This window comes from Eschrichtius robustus, chromosome 10 (genome assembly GCF_028021215.1).
Source record: "Eschrichtius robustus isolate mEscRob2 chromosome 10, mEscRob2.pri, whole genome shotgun sequence".
In the NCBI taxonomy this organism is placed as follows: domain Eukaryota; kingdom Metazoa; phylum Chordata; class Mammalia; order Artiodactyla; family Eschrichtiidae; genus Eschrichtius; species Eschrichtius robustus.
In genome coordinates this window covers 117,165,775-117,184,507 of record NC_090833.1, presented here as the reverse complement: position 1 = coordinate 117,184,507, position 18,733 = coordinate 117,165,775, and the positions used below count along the sequence as shown (strand labels likewise).

Sequence of the window (18,733 nt, the reverse complement as noted above, 5' to 3'; positions counted from 1 at the left end):
ATTTTTTTTTATGTGAGGGAAGGTGGGCTAAATTTAATAAATTCTAAATTCAGATGAAATATTATACAGGCAAGAAGAGCGATGAAAGTGAATAAGCCTTACATGATCTTAAAATATCTTTTACATTTTAATTAAAACAGTGTGTACCAGCACACTGAACAAAGATCAATGGAACAGGAAAATAAGGTATAAGCATGAACCCAAATAATTAAGAAAATTCAGTACATATTAAAAGTGGCATTTTAAATCTGTGCAGGAAAGGTGGGCTCTTTAATAAATGGAGTTACAACTGTGTAGCCATCTGGAAGAAAAACCAAATCCATGGACACCAGGATAAATTCCAAATAGATCAAAGAGGTAAATATAAGAAGCGCCTACATGAAAGTACCAGAAGAAAAGATTAAAATACTCTTTGATAACCTTAGAGAAAACAAAGTTTCTCTGAATAATTATCAAAATCCAGGTAAACATGACAACGTAAAAACAGACAACCAAAAAACTTCTGCATGGCAAAAAAATAAAACATAAGTGACCAATGGTGAAAAAATAGTTACAATTCACATAATAACCAAGTATCTCTAATATTTAAGGAGTTCTTACCAATTTATCAAAGACCAAACAACCAAATTTCAAAAATGGGTCAAAGATGTAAACAGGGAATTCACAGAAAAGGAAATACAAATGTGACTTAAACATCTGAAAAGATGTGCTCAACTTTACTTATAAAGAGATAAACTAAGACCCCAAACTGAGATACTACTTTTTACCTATCAGACTGGCAAAAATCAAAAACTTTGGTAATAAAAGTTTGGCAAGTCTGTGGGGAAAACAGGAGGTTTTATACATTCTTTCGGAGTGCATACACTCGTACAGTCCCTGGGGAGAATAATAATTGCATTTATAAAATCATACTTCTTCGTCTCTATCCTCCAGATACACAGTAGTCCCCCCTTACTGACAGGGGGATACAGTCCAGGACCCCCAGTGGCTGCCTGAAACAGGGACAGAACCGAACCATGTTCTCCATTCATGACTTTTACCCACAAATTTAATGGCTTTTCATCTTAACTAAGCACCTATCACACCCTGTAGGTGTAACGTCTACAGTTTGAGGTTCGACAGCAAAACTAGCACAGATTTCCTTTTCCATCTTCACAACGTCACAGGTAGAAGTTTCATTCTTTTTTTTTTTTAAAAACCATCTTAATATGGTTTTTAAAGGCACAGGCTTTTTATTTTTTTTAAAGATTTATTGATTGATTGATTACTATGTTGGGTCTTCGTTTCTGTGCTAGGGCTCTCTCTAGTCGCGGCAAGCGGGGGCCACTCTTCATCGCGGTGCGCGGGCCTCTCACCATCGCGGCCCCTCTTGTTGCGGAGCACAGGCTCTAGACGCGCAGGCTCAGTAGTTGTGGCTCACGGGCCCAGCCGCTCCGCGGCATGTGGGATCTTCCCAGACCAGGGCTCGAACCCGTGTCCCCTGCATTGGCAGGCAGACTCTCAACCACTGCGCCACCAGGGAAGCCCAGAAGTTTCATTCTTAACATAGACCTTAGCAACCTCAGGTATACGATTTTCTTCTTTCTTTGTTGAGAACTTTCACCTTTCACTTAAAGGAAGCATCTTGTGGCTTCTATTTGGCACATCCGAACTGCCAGCATCACTACTCTTGCGCTTTAGGGCTGTTATTAAGCAAAACAAGGGTCACGTGAACACGAGCACTGGGACACCCAGACAGCAGATCTAACAGCCTACATGGCTACTAAGTGACTGACACGCAGGTAGCACACACAGCGTGGACACGCTGAATGAAGGGATGGTTCACGTCCTGCACAGGACACATGGGGACAGCAGGGTACGTCATCACACCACTCAGAACAGCACACAATTTAAAACTTATCAATGTGTATTTCTGGAGTGTTCCATTTCATATTTTCGGACTGTGGTTGATGGCAGGTAATTGAAACCATGAAGAGCGAAACCCTGTTGAATAAGGGGGAATGACTGTACTTATACACATGCAAAATACCCTTATTACTTAGGTTATCCACTACAGCATCGTTTGTAGTATCCACTGCTGTAGGAGACTAATCAGAGTTATAGTATATTCATACAATGGACTAGTACATAGCCACGAAGTAACAAAAAAAGAGGAAGCCCTCTGTGTGTTAGTATGAAAAAATTCCCAGGTTACTGACTAAAATAAAAAATGTGTACATTATACTAACAACTGTATTTAAAAGCGAGGGAGACTGTATATTCGCTTTTGCTTCTGTTTATGTTAATATTCATTACTATTAAACATGTCTGGAAAGAGGAGAGAGTGGGAATTTGCTGGATGGGGATAGAAGTGGGAAAGAGACTTTTCACTGTTTCTCTTTATACACTTGTGGATTTCTGAACCACATGAATGTAATATCTATTCCCAAATTAAACTATTTTTATAAGGTATTATAATAGGATTTAATGTAATATTGGGTTATTACACTATTTCTTTAAAAGGTATTACAAAAAGGGACCAGGTTTTGAAATGTAAGAAAGAGGTAACGTACTCAGCCTCCTTTGCTTCTTTAGTCTCACTAACCCACACGTCGAGTACAGGGCATGGCAAGCCACCGTCCCTGTCTGCTTCACTTGGCTCCTGCAGAAATTCTGCTTCCAAGTCATCAGGCTCTGCACGGCAAAAACATAACAAGAAACAGGTCTCAAAGCAAAATCCATTTAGAGAAAATGGAATAAACCTCCTATAAGTTATCATACCTAGTTTTAGGCTGAAGTATTAATAGTAATTACATCGAAAAATTTAATATTTTATCTATAGATCTTTAATCTTACTGTGTTGACTCTCTAGTTGTTTCTGGAATAACAGACTTTTCCTTTTGCATTTTCACTGCAATAAAAATACCCCAAAGAAATACAGTACACTGTATTTTGATTATTATAAAAAATTTTCTCTTCATTAAAATTTCAGTAATATGTAAATTGCTTTCTAGAAGGTATAAAAACTAGTTTAAAGAATAACACTATCTGTGGTTAGAAATATGGAAGGGGAGAAGACATCACTGATTAGTAACTGACGGGAAAGTTCAATCATCCAAAAAAACAAACAAAAAACACCAAACACCCCATTACCCGGACTTTTACAATGATATTGAGAACATAATTGGAGTGCACTAAATCTATTTTCCTAGACTCTCAGACAATTAACAACCAGGGTACTACCTCTGTTTTCTGGCAGTGGCTCATTTTTCATCTGGGTGATAGTTCCTGGAAGTAAATAGTAATGAGAAACGGTTTCTGTCTTCATTTGTTAACTTTTCTTTTTCTTCTCCAGTTCTTATTTCGGCCACCATGACCACCGCTTTTTTCCCTAAAATCCAGATACTCTTTCCTTCTGTATTTTAAAAGTTTCCAATCAGTTGTCCAGTTTAGAAAGATGATTGGTATTGTACCAATCTTTAAAGTTCTTATCTTTTACTCAAATGATTTTTTGGTCATGCATATGAGGTAAGCAATTGGGGGAGGGGGATCCTTAAAAGTTTTTTTTAATGAATATTTGTTCTCTAGCACCTTAAGCCCTATCAATATGACTCATTCTACGAACTAGATTTGTCAATGTACTGCCCATAAAGTCGAAAATATTTACTATGTGACTCTCTGTAGAAGAAGTTTGCCAACTCTTGCACTAGGCTATACAGCCTCTATTTAGATGCCTAACAGGGTTTTTCTTTGTGTTTTTTTTTAAGAAAAGGCGTTAAGGTACATGTTAACTATGATTCTAATGCATAAGACTATTCAAGTAACTATGAAGTTACTATGGTGAATTAAAGACAACCACACATGAAGCAAGGTGTCCAGCGTTCCTCTCATTTAGAGGGGACTCTGTTGCCCCTCTCCTTGAGTCTGCCCCGGCAGTGAGATCGCCTGGACCAGCTGAGTACAGCTGGAGTCTTGTAAGCCAATTCCACGGCCAGCCTTGAAGGGAACTGGCAGCTTCCACCTTGGAATCTGGAAGCCTAAGCCACATGAAAGAAGTTTAACGATCCTGCAAAGACCACAGGGCAAGGCCCTGACACTAAGCTAAGGGGCGGGACCCAGCGGAACAGGCCCAGCCAAGCGCTGCCGAGACGCCACAAGTGGGAGTGACACCATCTCCCACCCTCCAAGGAGGCACAGCTGACAGCTCAACACCACCTAGCAATGCCAGCTGATGCCACAAGGAGGAGGAGAACCTTCCCAATTCCTTACGCACAAAAGTGTGAGATAAAACAAAACAGTTCTTTTAAGTCACTGAGTTTGGGGAGCAATCTGCTTTGCAGCACTAGATAAGCAAGACAGAATTTCATATCTGAAGGTGGGGTGCTGCCCTGACAAAGCTTCTACAAGTACAAGCGGCTTCTACAAGTACAAGCGGCTTCTACAAGTACAAGTGGCTTCTACCTGGGGATGTGGGAGCCCTGTGAGACGTCAGACCACCCTGCTGGAAAGAGTGCATAGACAGGCCTGGAGACCGCATGAAGAGGAAGGGGAGAGCCGGGCCCAGCCTCTGAGCTGGACCTGTCAGGACACCAGGTAAGCCCTCTCGGACCCATGAGACCAGATAATCACAGAGACAAGAGCACACGGATTAGAAAAGCACATGGCTGAGCCAGGTCTTGACTCAATTCCCAACACACAAAATCAGGAGACAGAGTAAAATGGCTGTTCTTTTAACACTAGGTTTTGGGGTGTTTTGCTATGTGGCGATAAAAAAAAAAAAAGACCAGTTACTAGAGAAAAGCGTGAACTTAATTTGAGATGAATCACCCAAACATATATACATATTTTGAAGATCCATTTATAAAGAAGACATTAAAGTATTATTAAATCAAATCAATCTCATTTTGCCCCATTAAAACGTACCATCCAAATTTCCTGCTGGTTTCAATGCCGTCTGTGGAGATGGCTCACTAAAGTTTGGACTGTTTGTCTCAGCAGAAGAATCAACAGTAGCTGATGGGTTCGTTTCAGGTGAAATACATTTTATTTTTTCTTCTCCAGTAATTAAGGGTTTGCACTCCTCCCCTTGAGGAGAAACCTCTGAAACAACAGAAAGATGAAAATTCATGCTACGTTCTCAAAGCGACTTGAATTTTATCTGTAACAGCACTTCGAACAAAGTTCATTATTACAGCAGGTCATTACTGGGTAAGTTCTGCAATGTACTAGAAATGAATAAACGATTAAGGCACATGATAGCCACACTTAATTCAGATTGGAAAGGCATTTTTGTTATAAAGACATTGTTTTTCAGATCAGTTAGAAAAATGTTTGCCTTTACTTAAAATCACAGCTCTCATTAAATTTAAACGTGAGATAGTACTAAAACTCACTTGACAAGTATTCTGGACTCAGACGTTTCAGCATTAAAGCAGCTTAGTACACATCAGTGTCCTAACCTTTCTGAAGGCCTGACACCTAGTTTAATAGCTAATTTAGCGTGTCTGGGAGGTGCTCTCCACATGAGCACCCAGTGATACCACTCCTCTAGTACCTACTTCTCTACAGCAATATATATTCCCCTCTAAGCTCTGTGCCTCATCTGTAATCACTGATGACAAGCACGACTATGAAGCATGACCAAACTGTACAACTGAACAGGATATGTTTCTAAAACTATGGTGAAATACACATGTGGTATGCTTGACCCGCATGACTTTTCTATTTGCTGGGATTGGGTCTGCATTATGCCCACGGATAGACGTTTTAATGATTATGAATTATAAAAATCCCTTAAAATAAAAAAATTTAAAATCAGAAATTTCCCATGAGATAGAGACATATTTCAGTGTCACGCATAAAGATTCTTAAATATACAGAATTAGGTTACACCATTCGTATGTGTGTGATTTTGTAATAATACTCTCAAATTAATAAAAAGAGATTTCAATTTCTACCACTGTTGTATGAATGTAATTTTATTTTTTAATAACCACGCTCATGTATGGTTTTGATTATCCCAGTTGAGTTACTGTGTATGTATGCACAGGAATGTTCTGTTCAAACATATTTTTGAATTTTCAATAATCATAAATCAAATCTTACCTTTATGTATAAAACCCTTTAGGTAATATAAAATGTATAATATTATACATAACATTCAGAATACGATTATTTTGACATGTTGGTTTGTATTTTTAATGTCCTAGTTGCAGTATTTAATTATTTGAAACAGACTGAAACTTGGTAACAGTCAATAAAGCTAAAAAAACCAAGTGGTAAAAAAAATAAACAAACAAAAATAAATTTCTAAGGTGGCTAACATACGTTTCTAAGGTGGCTTACTTGCCTTTTCCTTTAGATGAAACCTTTACATATATATATAAATGTCAGAATGATATATTTATGTCAAAATGATATTTTTAAAATTATGAACTAACCGTTTTTGTGTGTTTCTGGTAATTGCTCAGAGACTTCCCATACTTTAAACTGACACCAGGAGACGTTGGATTCAGCTCAGAACAGCTGACTGCAGTTACCTGGAAGATGCCCAGGTCAGTCCCGTCCATTCCTTGGAGAAGCTCCTTTCCAGCTCACTACTGGGAGCTCCCCTAACACCCATTCTGTCTTAGCTAATCTGCTGGACTTCTGGCTACACCAGTAAGCCTTCCTGTATCTATCTGGGCTGGTCAGTACATCTCCATGACGTTTTCTTCCCCCTCCCTCAGTCACTCCAATGCTCACATCTCGGAGATCCTGTCATTCAGTACAGCTCCTCAAGAAGTTCACTGTTAAATACCCCACCTTCTAATTCCCAACATCCTGTGTTTCCACTCACCTCCCTCTACTACCCCAACTCTGAAGAATGTTACCCGACCGGGACCTAAAATGCGCTGATCCTACCATGGTTTCTCTCCCCATCGTCCCCATTAAAATCCATCTACAGCCCATCATTAAAAACATTCTCTTCCATACGTCCTCAACTCATGGTATTCACAGCAAAACCCCAACTCCACATCATTTCCATCTTCTGCCTGCCATGTCTGAACACATGTGGCTGGAACAGTTGGAGAAGAACACAGAGCCTTGCTCCCTGGTCCCAAGTTCAATTCATCATCACTGAAGTCAAGTGGGGCCTTGGTGTTGCCCACGTCCTTCTGTAACACTGGGCTGGCAGGCACTGTCCGGTTCAGTTAACTCCTTAGGAAAAACAGCTGCACATAGCTGCTTGTGAGCTGCTTTACCTCTTACTTCTTCCTGGTCCGTGAGAACAAAACTACAGTGCTGCCCAGGTTCTGGAACATCTTCCCTTCACCAAGCCTCATCAACAATGCGACAGTGGCAGAGGTCACATCTGTGCTCTGCTCATTCAGTCTAAGTGTTCTGCTATAAAATAATGTCTATTAAAACCAGGAACAAGGATGCCAGACAGCACTATGATTACTGAAGATTGCTCTGGAGGGTCTAACAAATGCAGTGAGAAGGAAAGGGAATAATCAAATAAATACTAGACAAAAAAACCTATTTCTTATTACTGATGAGATAATCTGCACATTTATAAGATTTACGATGTCAAAGAAAAAAACTTAATAGATTTAATGAAATAATTCAGTAAGGAGTCTGGCTATAAAATTTTACATAGCTGGGTAATAGAAAGAATAGCTTTATTTTAACTAGAAATAACAACCTAGGGAAATGGAAAAAATACATCATCTATATTATAATAAAGACAAAAATATAACCATTGTATAAAAATAAATTTACCAAAAAAGCTTTTAGAACTTAAATGAACAAAACAAAATGTTACTGAAAAACACAGAGCAAGACTGGTGCAAAAAGAAAGACATACTTAAATTCTTGAAATAAAAAAAAATCCAAAAATCATGGGGACTTCCCTGGTGGTCCAGTGGTTAAGACTTCGCCTTCCAATACAGGCAGTGAGGGTTCGATCCCTGGTCGGGGAACTAAGATCCCACATGCCGCGGGGTGCAGCCAAAAAGTTAAAGAAAAAAAAATTCCAAAAATCAATATACAAATTTAATACAATTCTAATCACAATACTCAATTAGATAAAGTGAACTTAAAACTCCTTTGAAATAATAATTGTCTAAAAACAACCAAGGATGGGACTTCCCTGGTGGCACAGTGGTTAAGAGTCCACCTGCCAATGCAGGGGACACGGGTTCGAGCCCTGGTCCGGGAAGATCCCACATGCTGCAGAGCACAACTAAGCCCGTGCACCACAACTACTGAGTCTGGGCTCTAGAGCCTGTAAGCCACATCTACTGAGCCCACGTGCTACAACTACTGAAGCCCATGTGCCTAGAGCCCATGCTCCACAACAAGAGAAGCCACCACAATGAGAAGCCCACACACTGCAATGAACAGTAGCCCCTGCTCCCCGCAGCTAGAGGAAACCTGCGCACAGCAACAAAGACCCAACACAGCCAAAAATAAATAAATAAATAACTTAATTAATTAAAAAAATACTACTATAAAAAAAATAAAATAAAAACAACCAAGGAAAATATTTTAGAATTCCAGCTAGGTTAAAGATTATATACATATATGCATGCACATGTGTACACATGTCTGTTATCTATCTATCTAATCCAAAGATTTGCCAAATTTTTCACCCAATAAAGGAAGTTCAGAAGATATAAATAAAAGATATACTTGCATGAAAATTTTAAAAAAAGAAAAAAAAAACTCTGTACGGCCAAAAATAGCATAAAAATAAATGAAACAGCAGAGGGTGGAAAGAAACTGTGATGATATACTAGATAAAGGTTATTTATACCAGATTAAAAATTCACAAGAAAAAAAACTGGAAATGTAATATAAAAAAGGCAAAGAATATACACACAATTTACCGAGAAGCAAACCAAAATGGCCAAAAGACTGTGATATGATGAAATTCATTCACAATCAGAAAATCACAAATGGAATCTAAACTTGTAAGATTGGTAACAATGAAAAAAAAGTGATAATATTGACAAGGCCTGCTTAATATTTGAAAATCAATCAATGTTATTTGTTACACTAATATAATCAAGGAGAAAAATCATACAATCATCTTAATTAAGTCAGAAAAAGGGTGAGATAAAATTTAATGACTCTTTATAAAATAAGACTAGAAGGGAATTCCTTAATCTGAAAATGGGTATTTTCAAAAAAGACTTGAGTTAACATGATACATTTTACTCCCTTGAATCAAGAACATGACCCTTCTATTCAACATTCTACTAAATGGCATTTTTTGAAGAGAAGTTGTTAATTTTATTATAGTCCAATTTATTCAGTCCTCTTCTTTACAGCTGGCATTTTTAAGGACAAGTTTAAATGGACAAGCCACTAAAAGACAAAATATATTTACAACACATGTAACTAACAAAAGGCTTCTATCCAGAATATACAAAGAACTCCTAAAAACCAAAGGGAAACCAACATAATGGAAACATAGGCAAGACACTTGAATAGGCACTTCAGAAAAGAGCATATGCATCTTAGTAAGAAATTTTTGGATATGACACCAAAGCACAAACAAAAACAAAACAAAACGGTGGGTCTACATGAGTAAAAGCTTGTGCACAGCAAAGGAAAAAATCAACAAAATAAAGAGGTAACCTACGGAATGGGAGAAAATATTTGCAAATTATATATCTGATAACAGGTTAACATCTAAAATATTTAAGTAACTCAAACAACTCAACAGCAAAAAGATGGACATATTAAATTTTTTTTGCCATTATTAATGACAGCAATTTAAAAATCGGCAAAGGAACTCAATAGACATTTCTCAAAAGAAGACATATAAATGGCTAACAGATATATGAAAAGGTGGCTCAACATCACTAATAATCAGGGAAATGCAAATCAAAACCACAGTGAGAGATCATCTCACTCTTGTTAATACAGCTATTATCAAAAAGAGAAGAGATGACAAATACTGATGAGAATGTGGATAAAAGGAAACCCTTGTGCACTGTTAGTGGGAATGTAAATTGGTGCAGCCACTATGGAGAACAGTACTGAGGTTCCTCAAAAAACTAAAAATAGAACTACCATATGATCCAGCAATTCCACTTCTGAGTATTTATCCAAAGGAAATTAAATCAGTACCTTGACGAGGTATCTGTACTCCTATGTTCACTGCAGCATTATTCACAGTAGCCAAGACGTGGAAACAACCTAAGTGTCAATGAATGAATAAAGAAAATGTGGTATATATATACACAGTGGAATATTACTCAGCCTTAAGCATGAAGGAAATCCTTGGAAGATACTATTCTAAGTGAAATAAGTCAGACACAAAAAGACAAACACTGCATGATATTACGTAAAACTGGAATCTAAAAAAGTCCAACTCAGAAACAGACAGTAGAATGGTGGTTGCCAGGGGCTGGGAGGTGGGAAAAATGCAGAGATGTTGGCAAAGGGTACAAACCTTCAGTCATAAGATGCATAAACTTCTAGAGATTGAATACACAGCATGGTTAATTACCGTTGCCAATAATGTACAGTATACTTGAAATTTGGTAAGAAAGTAAATCTCAAGTGTTCGCATCACACACACAAAATGCTAACTATGTGAGGTGACGGGCATGTTCACTGGCTTGATCGTGGTGATACACAAGGTATACTTATGACAAAACACCATGTTGTAAACCTTAAACATATATAATTTTTAAAATTTGTCAATCATAACTCTATAAAGCTGGAAAAAGAATTAAAAGCCATATGAATGGCTATTTTACTCTGGATACAACCTATTCCCACGGCCACACCCAGTTGCAAAAGGAAGCTGGGAAATGATGTCTCTGCCTAGGCAGCCATGCGCCAACCCAAATCCGAAGTGGGCATGGGGGCATGGGGAGACGCTAGTACTAAAAAGGAAGGAGGGAGGATTGGACACCGCAGGACAGCAGCGATTTCTGACACACACACACACACACACCATGTCCCATAGATGCCAGTAAAATGGGGGAATATATCAAGAAAAAAGAAGCCATGGACTCCAGACAATAAGAGATCTAACATCAGGACAGGTTAGGGGAGAGGCCAGGATGACATCTCTCCAGCAGGTCAAAGGAAAAACTCGTCTGGTTTGGAGCCGGTCAGAGGGGATTCCAAAGAAATGGTTCCAAGATTAGACCCATATAATACCTAATGTATCTGGATGATCTGAGAAGAGATAAACATATCTAGGGAAGAGTCTGGCAACAAACTAGAAATAAGTTTGTGAAAAACAAAGCAATTATTCACTCAAGGGAAAACAAAATATTGTGCAAGAAAGAAAAGTAGTCATGGTACAATTACCGCAGCTTTGATTAGAATATACATGGTCAAAGTAATACCAACACTGTACAATGATTTCACCAAAATTACAAGTACATTTGGAAGATCTGGGGATAGGAAGTACAGCTGTATATGGTGAGATCAGGGGAAAAAAAAACAGATGGAGGAAAGGCAGCTAAATTCTTCTCTTCCAAAGTAGGAAGTCCATAGATAATGTCTAAAACTAAAATAATAATAATAATAATAATAAACACTTTTAAAAATCAAGAAGTAATAGTATAGGTATATGATTTATAATTATGTTGATAAATAAGAAAACAAATAGTTAAAAGAACTGAAAGTGGCTGACTTTGGGAAGCAGAAAATAAGGTGACGAGTGATGTCTAGGAACTGCAGTTTTTCGTAAAAGACTTCCAGAGCTACTTGGCATTTTTAATTATGTGTACAGATAACTTTTATAACAAGAGAAGTAGATTTTTAAATAAAAACAAAATTTATGTGATTAACAGGAACATAATCTCTAGGTAGCAAGGTTCTAGGTAATTTCAATTTTCTACAGCACAGTTTTTGGTATTTTCTAATGTTTTACAATGAAAATATACTATTATAGTCAAGGGAAAAAAAAGTTAGTTTAAAAAAATGTAGGGACTTGTTTTCCTGGCCATGACAATGTAACTCATATTGGATTACTTGCCCACTGAAAATAAATATCAATGATGAACAACAATAAAAAATATTAAAAAAGCTGTTTGGAAGCACTGGAGAGTAAGTGATGCAGGCAGGGCGCACTGGGCCACGACGGAGAGCAGCAAACACTAGGATGAGCTCCACTCCATCCCAGCTTCCCTGCGGGCACTTCCTAAGTCCAGCACAGGCAGGAGGCAAGTCTTACTGGGCTAATAAGCCTGCGGCTACAAAGTGACCCAGACTGCAAGGAAAAAATCACCAAAAAGTTCCCCTCAGCACAACAAAAAAATCCCCTCTATTTTCGGCTAACCCCTAAACTATGCATTCATTCACAAGCAACACTCTGGGAAAGCCAGCATAAATCAGCAGCCAGGAGGGTGACGTGCTGGGCAAAGATGAGCAGCTGGATGGTGCTGGGAGGGAGAGTAGAGGTCAGGTCCCAGGAATGTGGAGGGCATGGTGAACAAACATCATCAGCACTGAGAGGAGGTCTCAGACAGATCAAGGCGTAGGAACAAGGGCTACCGCTTGGAAACAAACAGGCCACAACTAACTTCAACAGTATCAAGGTCATCTGCTGGCATTATTTAGTTTTAAGAAGAAAACTTAATCTTCTATGAAGAAAGATAACATTACCCAGAGGCTATTAAATTTTTCATCCACAATGTCTGGCATCCAATCAAATACTGTAAAACTCAGGTACAAAAATTCTAACCTGCACTGTGGTTTTGTATAGCCTACAAGTTATGAAAAATGCTTACTTTTTTTTTTTTTTAATTAATTTATTTATGGCTGTGTTGGGTCTTCATCTCTGTGCAAGGGCTTTCTCTAGTTGTGGCAAGTGGGGGCCACTCTTCATCGCGGTGCGCAGGCCTTTCACTGTCGTGGCCTCTCTTGTTGTGGAGCACAGGCTCCAGATGCGCAGGCTCAGTAGTTGTGGCGCACGGGCCTAGTTGCTCCACGGCATGTGGGATCTTCCCAGACCAGGGCTCGAACCTGTGTCTCCTGCATTAGCAGGCAGATTCTCAACCACTGCACCACCAGGGAAGCCCTGAAAAATGTTTACATTTTTAAGGGCTGTAGAAAATTTTTAAAACAAGAAGAATATGTATATATGGGCTCACAAAGCCTAGAATATTTACAATCTAACAATTTATAGAAAAAGTTCACTGCTCTATGTTATAAAGCATGGTTTATAACAAAGAAACAGGAAAAAATGACTGAAAACCAAGAAAAAGAGACAACAGAAATAGAACAGATCTAGCTAACAACAGAAACAGATCTAGATGACTCAGTTATGAGATTTATCAAGGAGGGACCTTAAAATAAGCGATTAACATGGTCAAGAAAATAGAGATGGGCCAAATGGACAAATCCATGAATACTTTCAACAGAAAACTGTAATCTATAAAAAATATGAAATGGACATCCTAGAACTGAAAAACACAGTATCATATTAGGAACCCACTGGATTTGTTTAACAGGTTAGAGAGAGCAGAAGACAGAATCAGTGAAATGCTAAAGGGCTCAACAGATTTAAACAGACTGAAGCAAAAAGGAGAAAATGTAAAAAAGCAGAACAGAGCACAGAAGACATGTGTGACAAACTCAAAGGGTCGAATATATGTAACTGGAGTCCAAAATGAGGAAGAGCAAATGGGAAGAAGCAATACAGGAGGACCTAAGGGACATAATTTTCCCCAAACTCAAAAAAGATACCAACCTCCAGGTTTAAGAAGCTGAGAAAGCCCAAAGCAGGTTAAAAGCACAGGAAACTCTACCTAGGCATATCCTGGTAAAACTGCTGAAAAATCAAAGAGAAACTACTAGATCAGCTAAGAGAGAAACATATATTCTTTTCAAACAAACAAAAATAAGACATAAAACTGACCTCGTTATGGATATCGGAAGAAAATGTAACGACACCTTTAAAGTGCAAAAAACAAAATGAAATAAAGCAAAAACAAACCAACCCCCCCCCTCCATCTACCTAGAGTTTAATACCCAGTGATAATACTCCTTAAAGCTGGAGGTGAAATAAAATCTTTTCAGACAAACAAAAGCTGACAGAATTTACGAAGAGCAGATCTGCACTACAGGAAATACTAAAGGAAGTTCTTCACACTAAAAGAAAAAGATATCAAATGGAAGTGTGTGACTTCAGGAAGGAATAAAGAGCACTGTAAAGAATAAAATATGGGTAAATGTAAAAAAATATTGATTGTTTAGCATAATAACAACAGTAATAATGACGATGCCTTATGAGCTGTATAAGATATAAAAATAAAATATATAATCATAGTGGCATAAAGGGTTTAGAGGGGAATAAATAGAATAATATTGGTAAAAGGACTGTGCGTGGTTTGAGAAGGGATATAAATACTAAATTTAGGTATATATAAATGAGCATTATGGTAGAATTAATAAGCAAGGATGCAAATTGTAATCTTTAGGACCATGACAAAGGGCACATGAAAAACGTACAATTAAAAACAAATAGAAGGACCTCCCTGGTGGCGCAGTGGTTAAGGATCTGCCTGCCAATGCAGGGGACACGGGTTCGAGCCCTGGTCCGGGAAGATCCCTCATGCCGCAGAGCAACTAAGCCCGTGCGCCATAACTACTGAGCCTGCGCTCTACAGCCCACGAGCCACAACTACTGAGCCCACGCGACGCAACTACTGAAGCCCGCACGCCTAGAGCCTGTGCTCTGCAACAACAGAAGCCACCGCAATGAGAAGCCCATGCACCGCAACAAAGAGTAGCCCCCGCTTGCCACAACTAGAGAAAGCCCACACGCAGCAACGAAGACCCAACGCAGCCAAAAATAAATAAATAATTTATAAAAAAACAAAACAAACAAAAAAAACCAAACAGAAGATACAAATGAAATGTCTGATTAATCTAAAAGGAGTGAAAATAATGAAAGGAAAAAAACAATAAAGAAACAAAGAACAGATGGGACAAATAAAAAACATATAGGGACAAACATATACATAGGCTAAATCAAAGCAAATCAGTAATTACATTGTATGTAAATAAATTAAACTCTCTGAAAAAAAGACAAAGACTGTGGGGCTGGATTTCAGATAAGAGACACATTTAAACATAAGGAGTCAGAGGAAATGAAAGAAAAGGCTACAGAAAAAGATATACTAAGGAAACATTAACCAAAAGAATGCTTGCTGGTGTAGCTCTGTAATAGGACATAAAGCAGCCTTTAAAGGAAGTAATGTTACTAGAGATAAAAGTGGACATGTCATAACAATAAAGGGTCAGTGCAGCAGGAAGACGCACAAAGTGACCAGTGCAATGATCTAAACACTTTAAGGCAACAACTTAAGTTGCTATGCACTAAATAACTTAGCTTCAAAGCATAAATATCAAAAACTGATAGACTTAAAAGGAGAAAATGTAAAAATTCACACATACACTTGGAGATATTAATGCTCTTCACTCAGTACCTGATACAACAAGCAGACAAGTAATCAGTTAAAAATACAGGAGATCATGATTAAACAACACAGAATATATTGGGTGGGCCAAAAGGCTTGTTCATTTTTTTCCCGTAAGATGGCTCTAGTAGCACTTAGTTGTCTTTAACTTCATTCGCAACAATTTTGTTAGATTGCATGTGACAGCTACCATATCAGCGTGCATTTAAAAAAAAGACCTACATTGACAGATGAATGGATAAAGAAGATGTGGCACATGTATACAATGGAATATTACTCAGCCATAAAAAGAAACAAAACTGAGTTATTTGTAGTGAGGTGGATGGACCTAGAGTCTGTCATACAGAGTGAAGTAAGTCAGAAAGAGAAAAACAAATACCGTATGCTAACACATATATATGGAATCTAAAAAAAAAAAAAAAAAAAGTTCTGTGGAACCTAGGGGCAGGACAGGATTAAAGACGCAGATGTAGAGAATGGACTTGAGGACACGGGGAGGGGGAAGGGTAAGCTGGGACGAAGTGAGAGAGTAGCACTGACATATACACACTACCAAATGTAAAACAGATAGCTAGTGGGAAGCAGCTGCATAGCACAGGGAGATCAGCTCAGTGCTTTGTGTCCACCTAGAGGGGTGGGATAGGGAGGGTGGGAGGGAGACGCAAGAGGGAGGGGACATGGGGATACATGTATACGTATAGCTGATTCACTTTGTTATACAGCAGAAACTAACACAACATTGTAAAGCAATTACACTCCAATAAAGATGTTTAAAAAAAATTCAACTCCACAAGCATTACTCAAGCAAAAAAATAAATAAATAAAATAAAAAAATAAAAAAACTTAACAAAATTGGTGAATTTTTGTGTAGCCATTTTAATATTGAAGATGGAAGAAAAAAAAGCAACATTTTCAGCATATTATGCTTTATTATTTCAAGAAAGGTAAAAACACAACCGAAATGCAAAAAAAGATTTGTGCAGTGCATGCAGAAGGTGCTGTGACTGATCGAACGTGTCAAAAGTGGTTTGCGAAGTTTCGTGCTGGAGATTTCTTGCTGGACAATGCTCCACGGTCGGGTAGACCAGTTGAAGTTGATAGCCATCAAATCGAGACATTAATTCAGAACAATCAACGTTATACCACGCAGGAGATAGCAGACATACTCAAAATATCCAAATCAAGCACTGAAAATCATCTGCACCAGCTTGGTTATGTGAACTGCTTCGATGTTTGCGTTCCATGTAAGTTAAGCTAAAAAAACCCTTCTTGACCATATTTCCACATGAGATTCTCTCCTTAAACGTAATGAAAATGTTCCGTTTTTAAAACAAATTGTGACGGGCAATGACAAGTGGATACTGTACAACAATGTGGAACAGAATAGATCGTGGGGCAAGTGAAATGAACCACCACCAACCACACCAAAGGCAGGTCTTCATCCAAAGAAGGTGATGTTGCGTATACGGTGGGATTGGAAGGGAGTCCTCTATTCTGAGAATCTTCCGGAAAACCAAACGATTAATTCCAACAAGTACTGCCCCCAATTAGACCAACTGAAAGCAGCACTCGACAAAAAGCGCCCAGAATTAATCAACAGAAAACGCATAATCTTCCATCAGGATAATGCAAGACCGCATGTTTCTTTGATGACCAGGCAAAAACTGTTACAGCTTGGCTGGGAAATTCTCATTCATGCGCCATATTCACCAGGCACTGCACCTTCGGATTTACATTTATTTCGGTCTTTACAGAATTCTCATAATGAAAAAAATTTCAATTCCCTGGAAAACTGTACAAGGCACCTGGAACAGTCCTTTGCTCAAAAAGATAAAAAGTTCTGGGAACATGGAATTATGAAGTTGCCTGAAAAACGGCAGAAGGTAGTGGAACAAAAGGGTGAATAGGTTGTTCAATAAAACTCTTGGCGAAAATGAAAAATGTGTCTTTTATTTTTATGTAAAAACCGAAGGCAATTTTTGGCCAACCCAAGACCTACATAAATACAGTAACTGTGAAATACATATTCCTTTCAAATGCATATGAAACATTTACAAAAGAGACCATAAGTTGGGCAAGAAAGCAAGCACCAAACATGTCAAAGGACTGAAATCATGTACACTATGATGTTCTGTAACCACAACACAGGGTACAAAGCAACAACAGAAAGATAACTAGAAAAACCCCAAAATGTTAGGAAATTAAATGCAAAACACTTGCAAATGGTCCACTGACACAAAAGAAATCACAACATAAATTAAATTTATGATTTAAATCTTCCCACAGAGAAAATACCAAGTCCAGATGGCTTCACAGGTGAATTCTTCCAAATACTTAAGGAAAAAATAATACTAATCTTTCACAAAGTATTCCAGAATATAGTCAAAATGGGAATGTTTCTGTCAATAATAAATGCTGCCTGCCATATCGATAAACAAAGTAAGCCATCACATTACAGCTGCCCCAAAGGTGAGCCCTGAGGGGACTCAGGATAGAAACAGGATGCCCCCCCATCAAACAGTCACTGCTGCAGCCACTCCCCATCCCCCTCCGCCCCCCTCCCCAATGGTGCACCCTGAGGGGACTCAGGATGAGAAAACACAGGATTCTGGCCCCGCACAGCTGAGGTGCATATCGAAAGGTAAATATCAAAAATAATTATTTCAGTGAGCCCAGACTCTTGCATCTTCCCATACATAGAAGAGTGCTGAATTCCTTAACTTGAGATGTCTGGTTTTCTCAAATTAACAGCAATCTTTTGAAGTTCTGACTATCTAGTGTTTGTTCCAAAAACCCCTATATATCCTAGCTCCTCTATTACCTCTTTGGAGCAGCCCCTCAGAGCTGTCTGAGATGCTGTGTCCTGGGTTTAAGTCCTCAGTTTGGTTCACCAAATAAAACATAATTCTCAACTTTTAGGTTGTGCACTTTTTTTCAGTCGACATTTCCCACCTTGTTTCATAAGTCAGGAAAACCTTAATTCCAAACCACCATAAGCACTTTACAAAAAAGGAAAATTATAGGCAAACTTCCCTCATGAATTATTTTCTTGGGTAGAGAGTATAGGTGTTACATGTTAAGAAGGGAAGAATAGTCAAATCGAACAAAAATTTTTAGAGCAACACCATCCATGGATTAAATATTTAAAGCCAAATAGAGAAATTCTGGCAAGATAGCAAAGAACATAGTTTTTTTTGTTTTATTTTTTTAAATTTCCCTGAACCCCTCCACAAAACAGACAAAACCAAGAGAACCAAACACCCACAAATAACATCTAAAGCAAATCTAGGTGACCTCACAGCCCCCAAAACACA

At 38.3% G+C, this 18,733-nt stretch overlaps 1 protein-coding gene across 1 annotated transcript in view; it reads right to left on the bottom strand.

The window, feature by feature from the left end:
• NEK1 (NIMA related kinase 1) overlaps window positions 1–18,733 on the bottom strand; it is a 203,879-nt gene that overhangs the window by 33,017 nt on the left and 152,129 nt on the right. The window contains exons 26-27 of the mRNA XM_068552774.1: window positions 4,903–5,079; window positions 2,553–2,673 (exon numbers count right to left, since the gene is read on the bottom strand). Of these exons, the coding sequence (XP_068408875.1) occupies window positions 2,553–2,673; window positions 4,903–5,079 (298 nt within the window). The remainder of the gene's footprint in view (window positions 1–2,552; window positions 2,674–4,902; window positions 5,080–18,733) is intronic.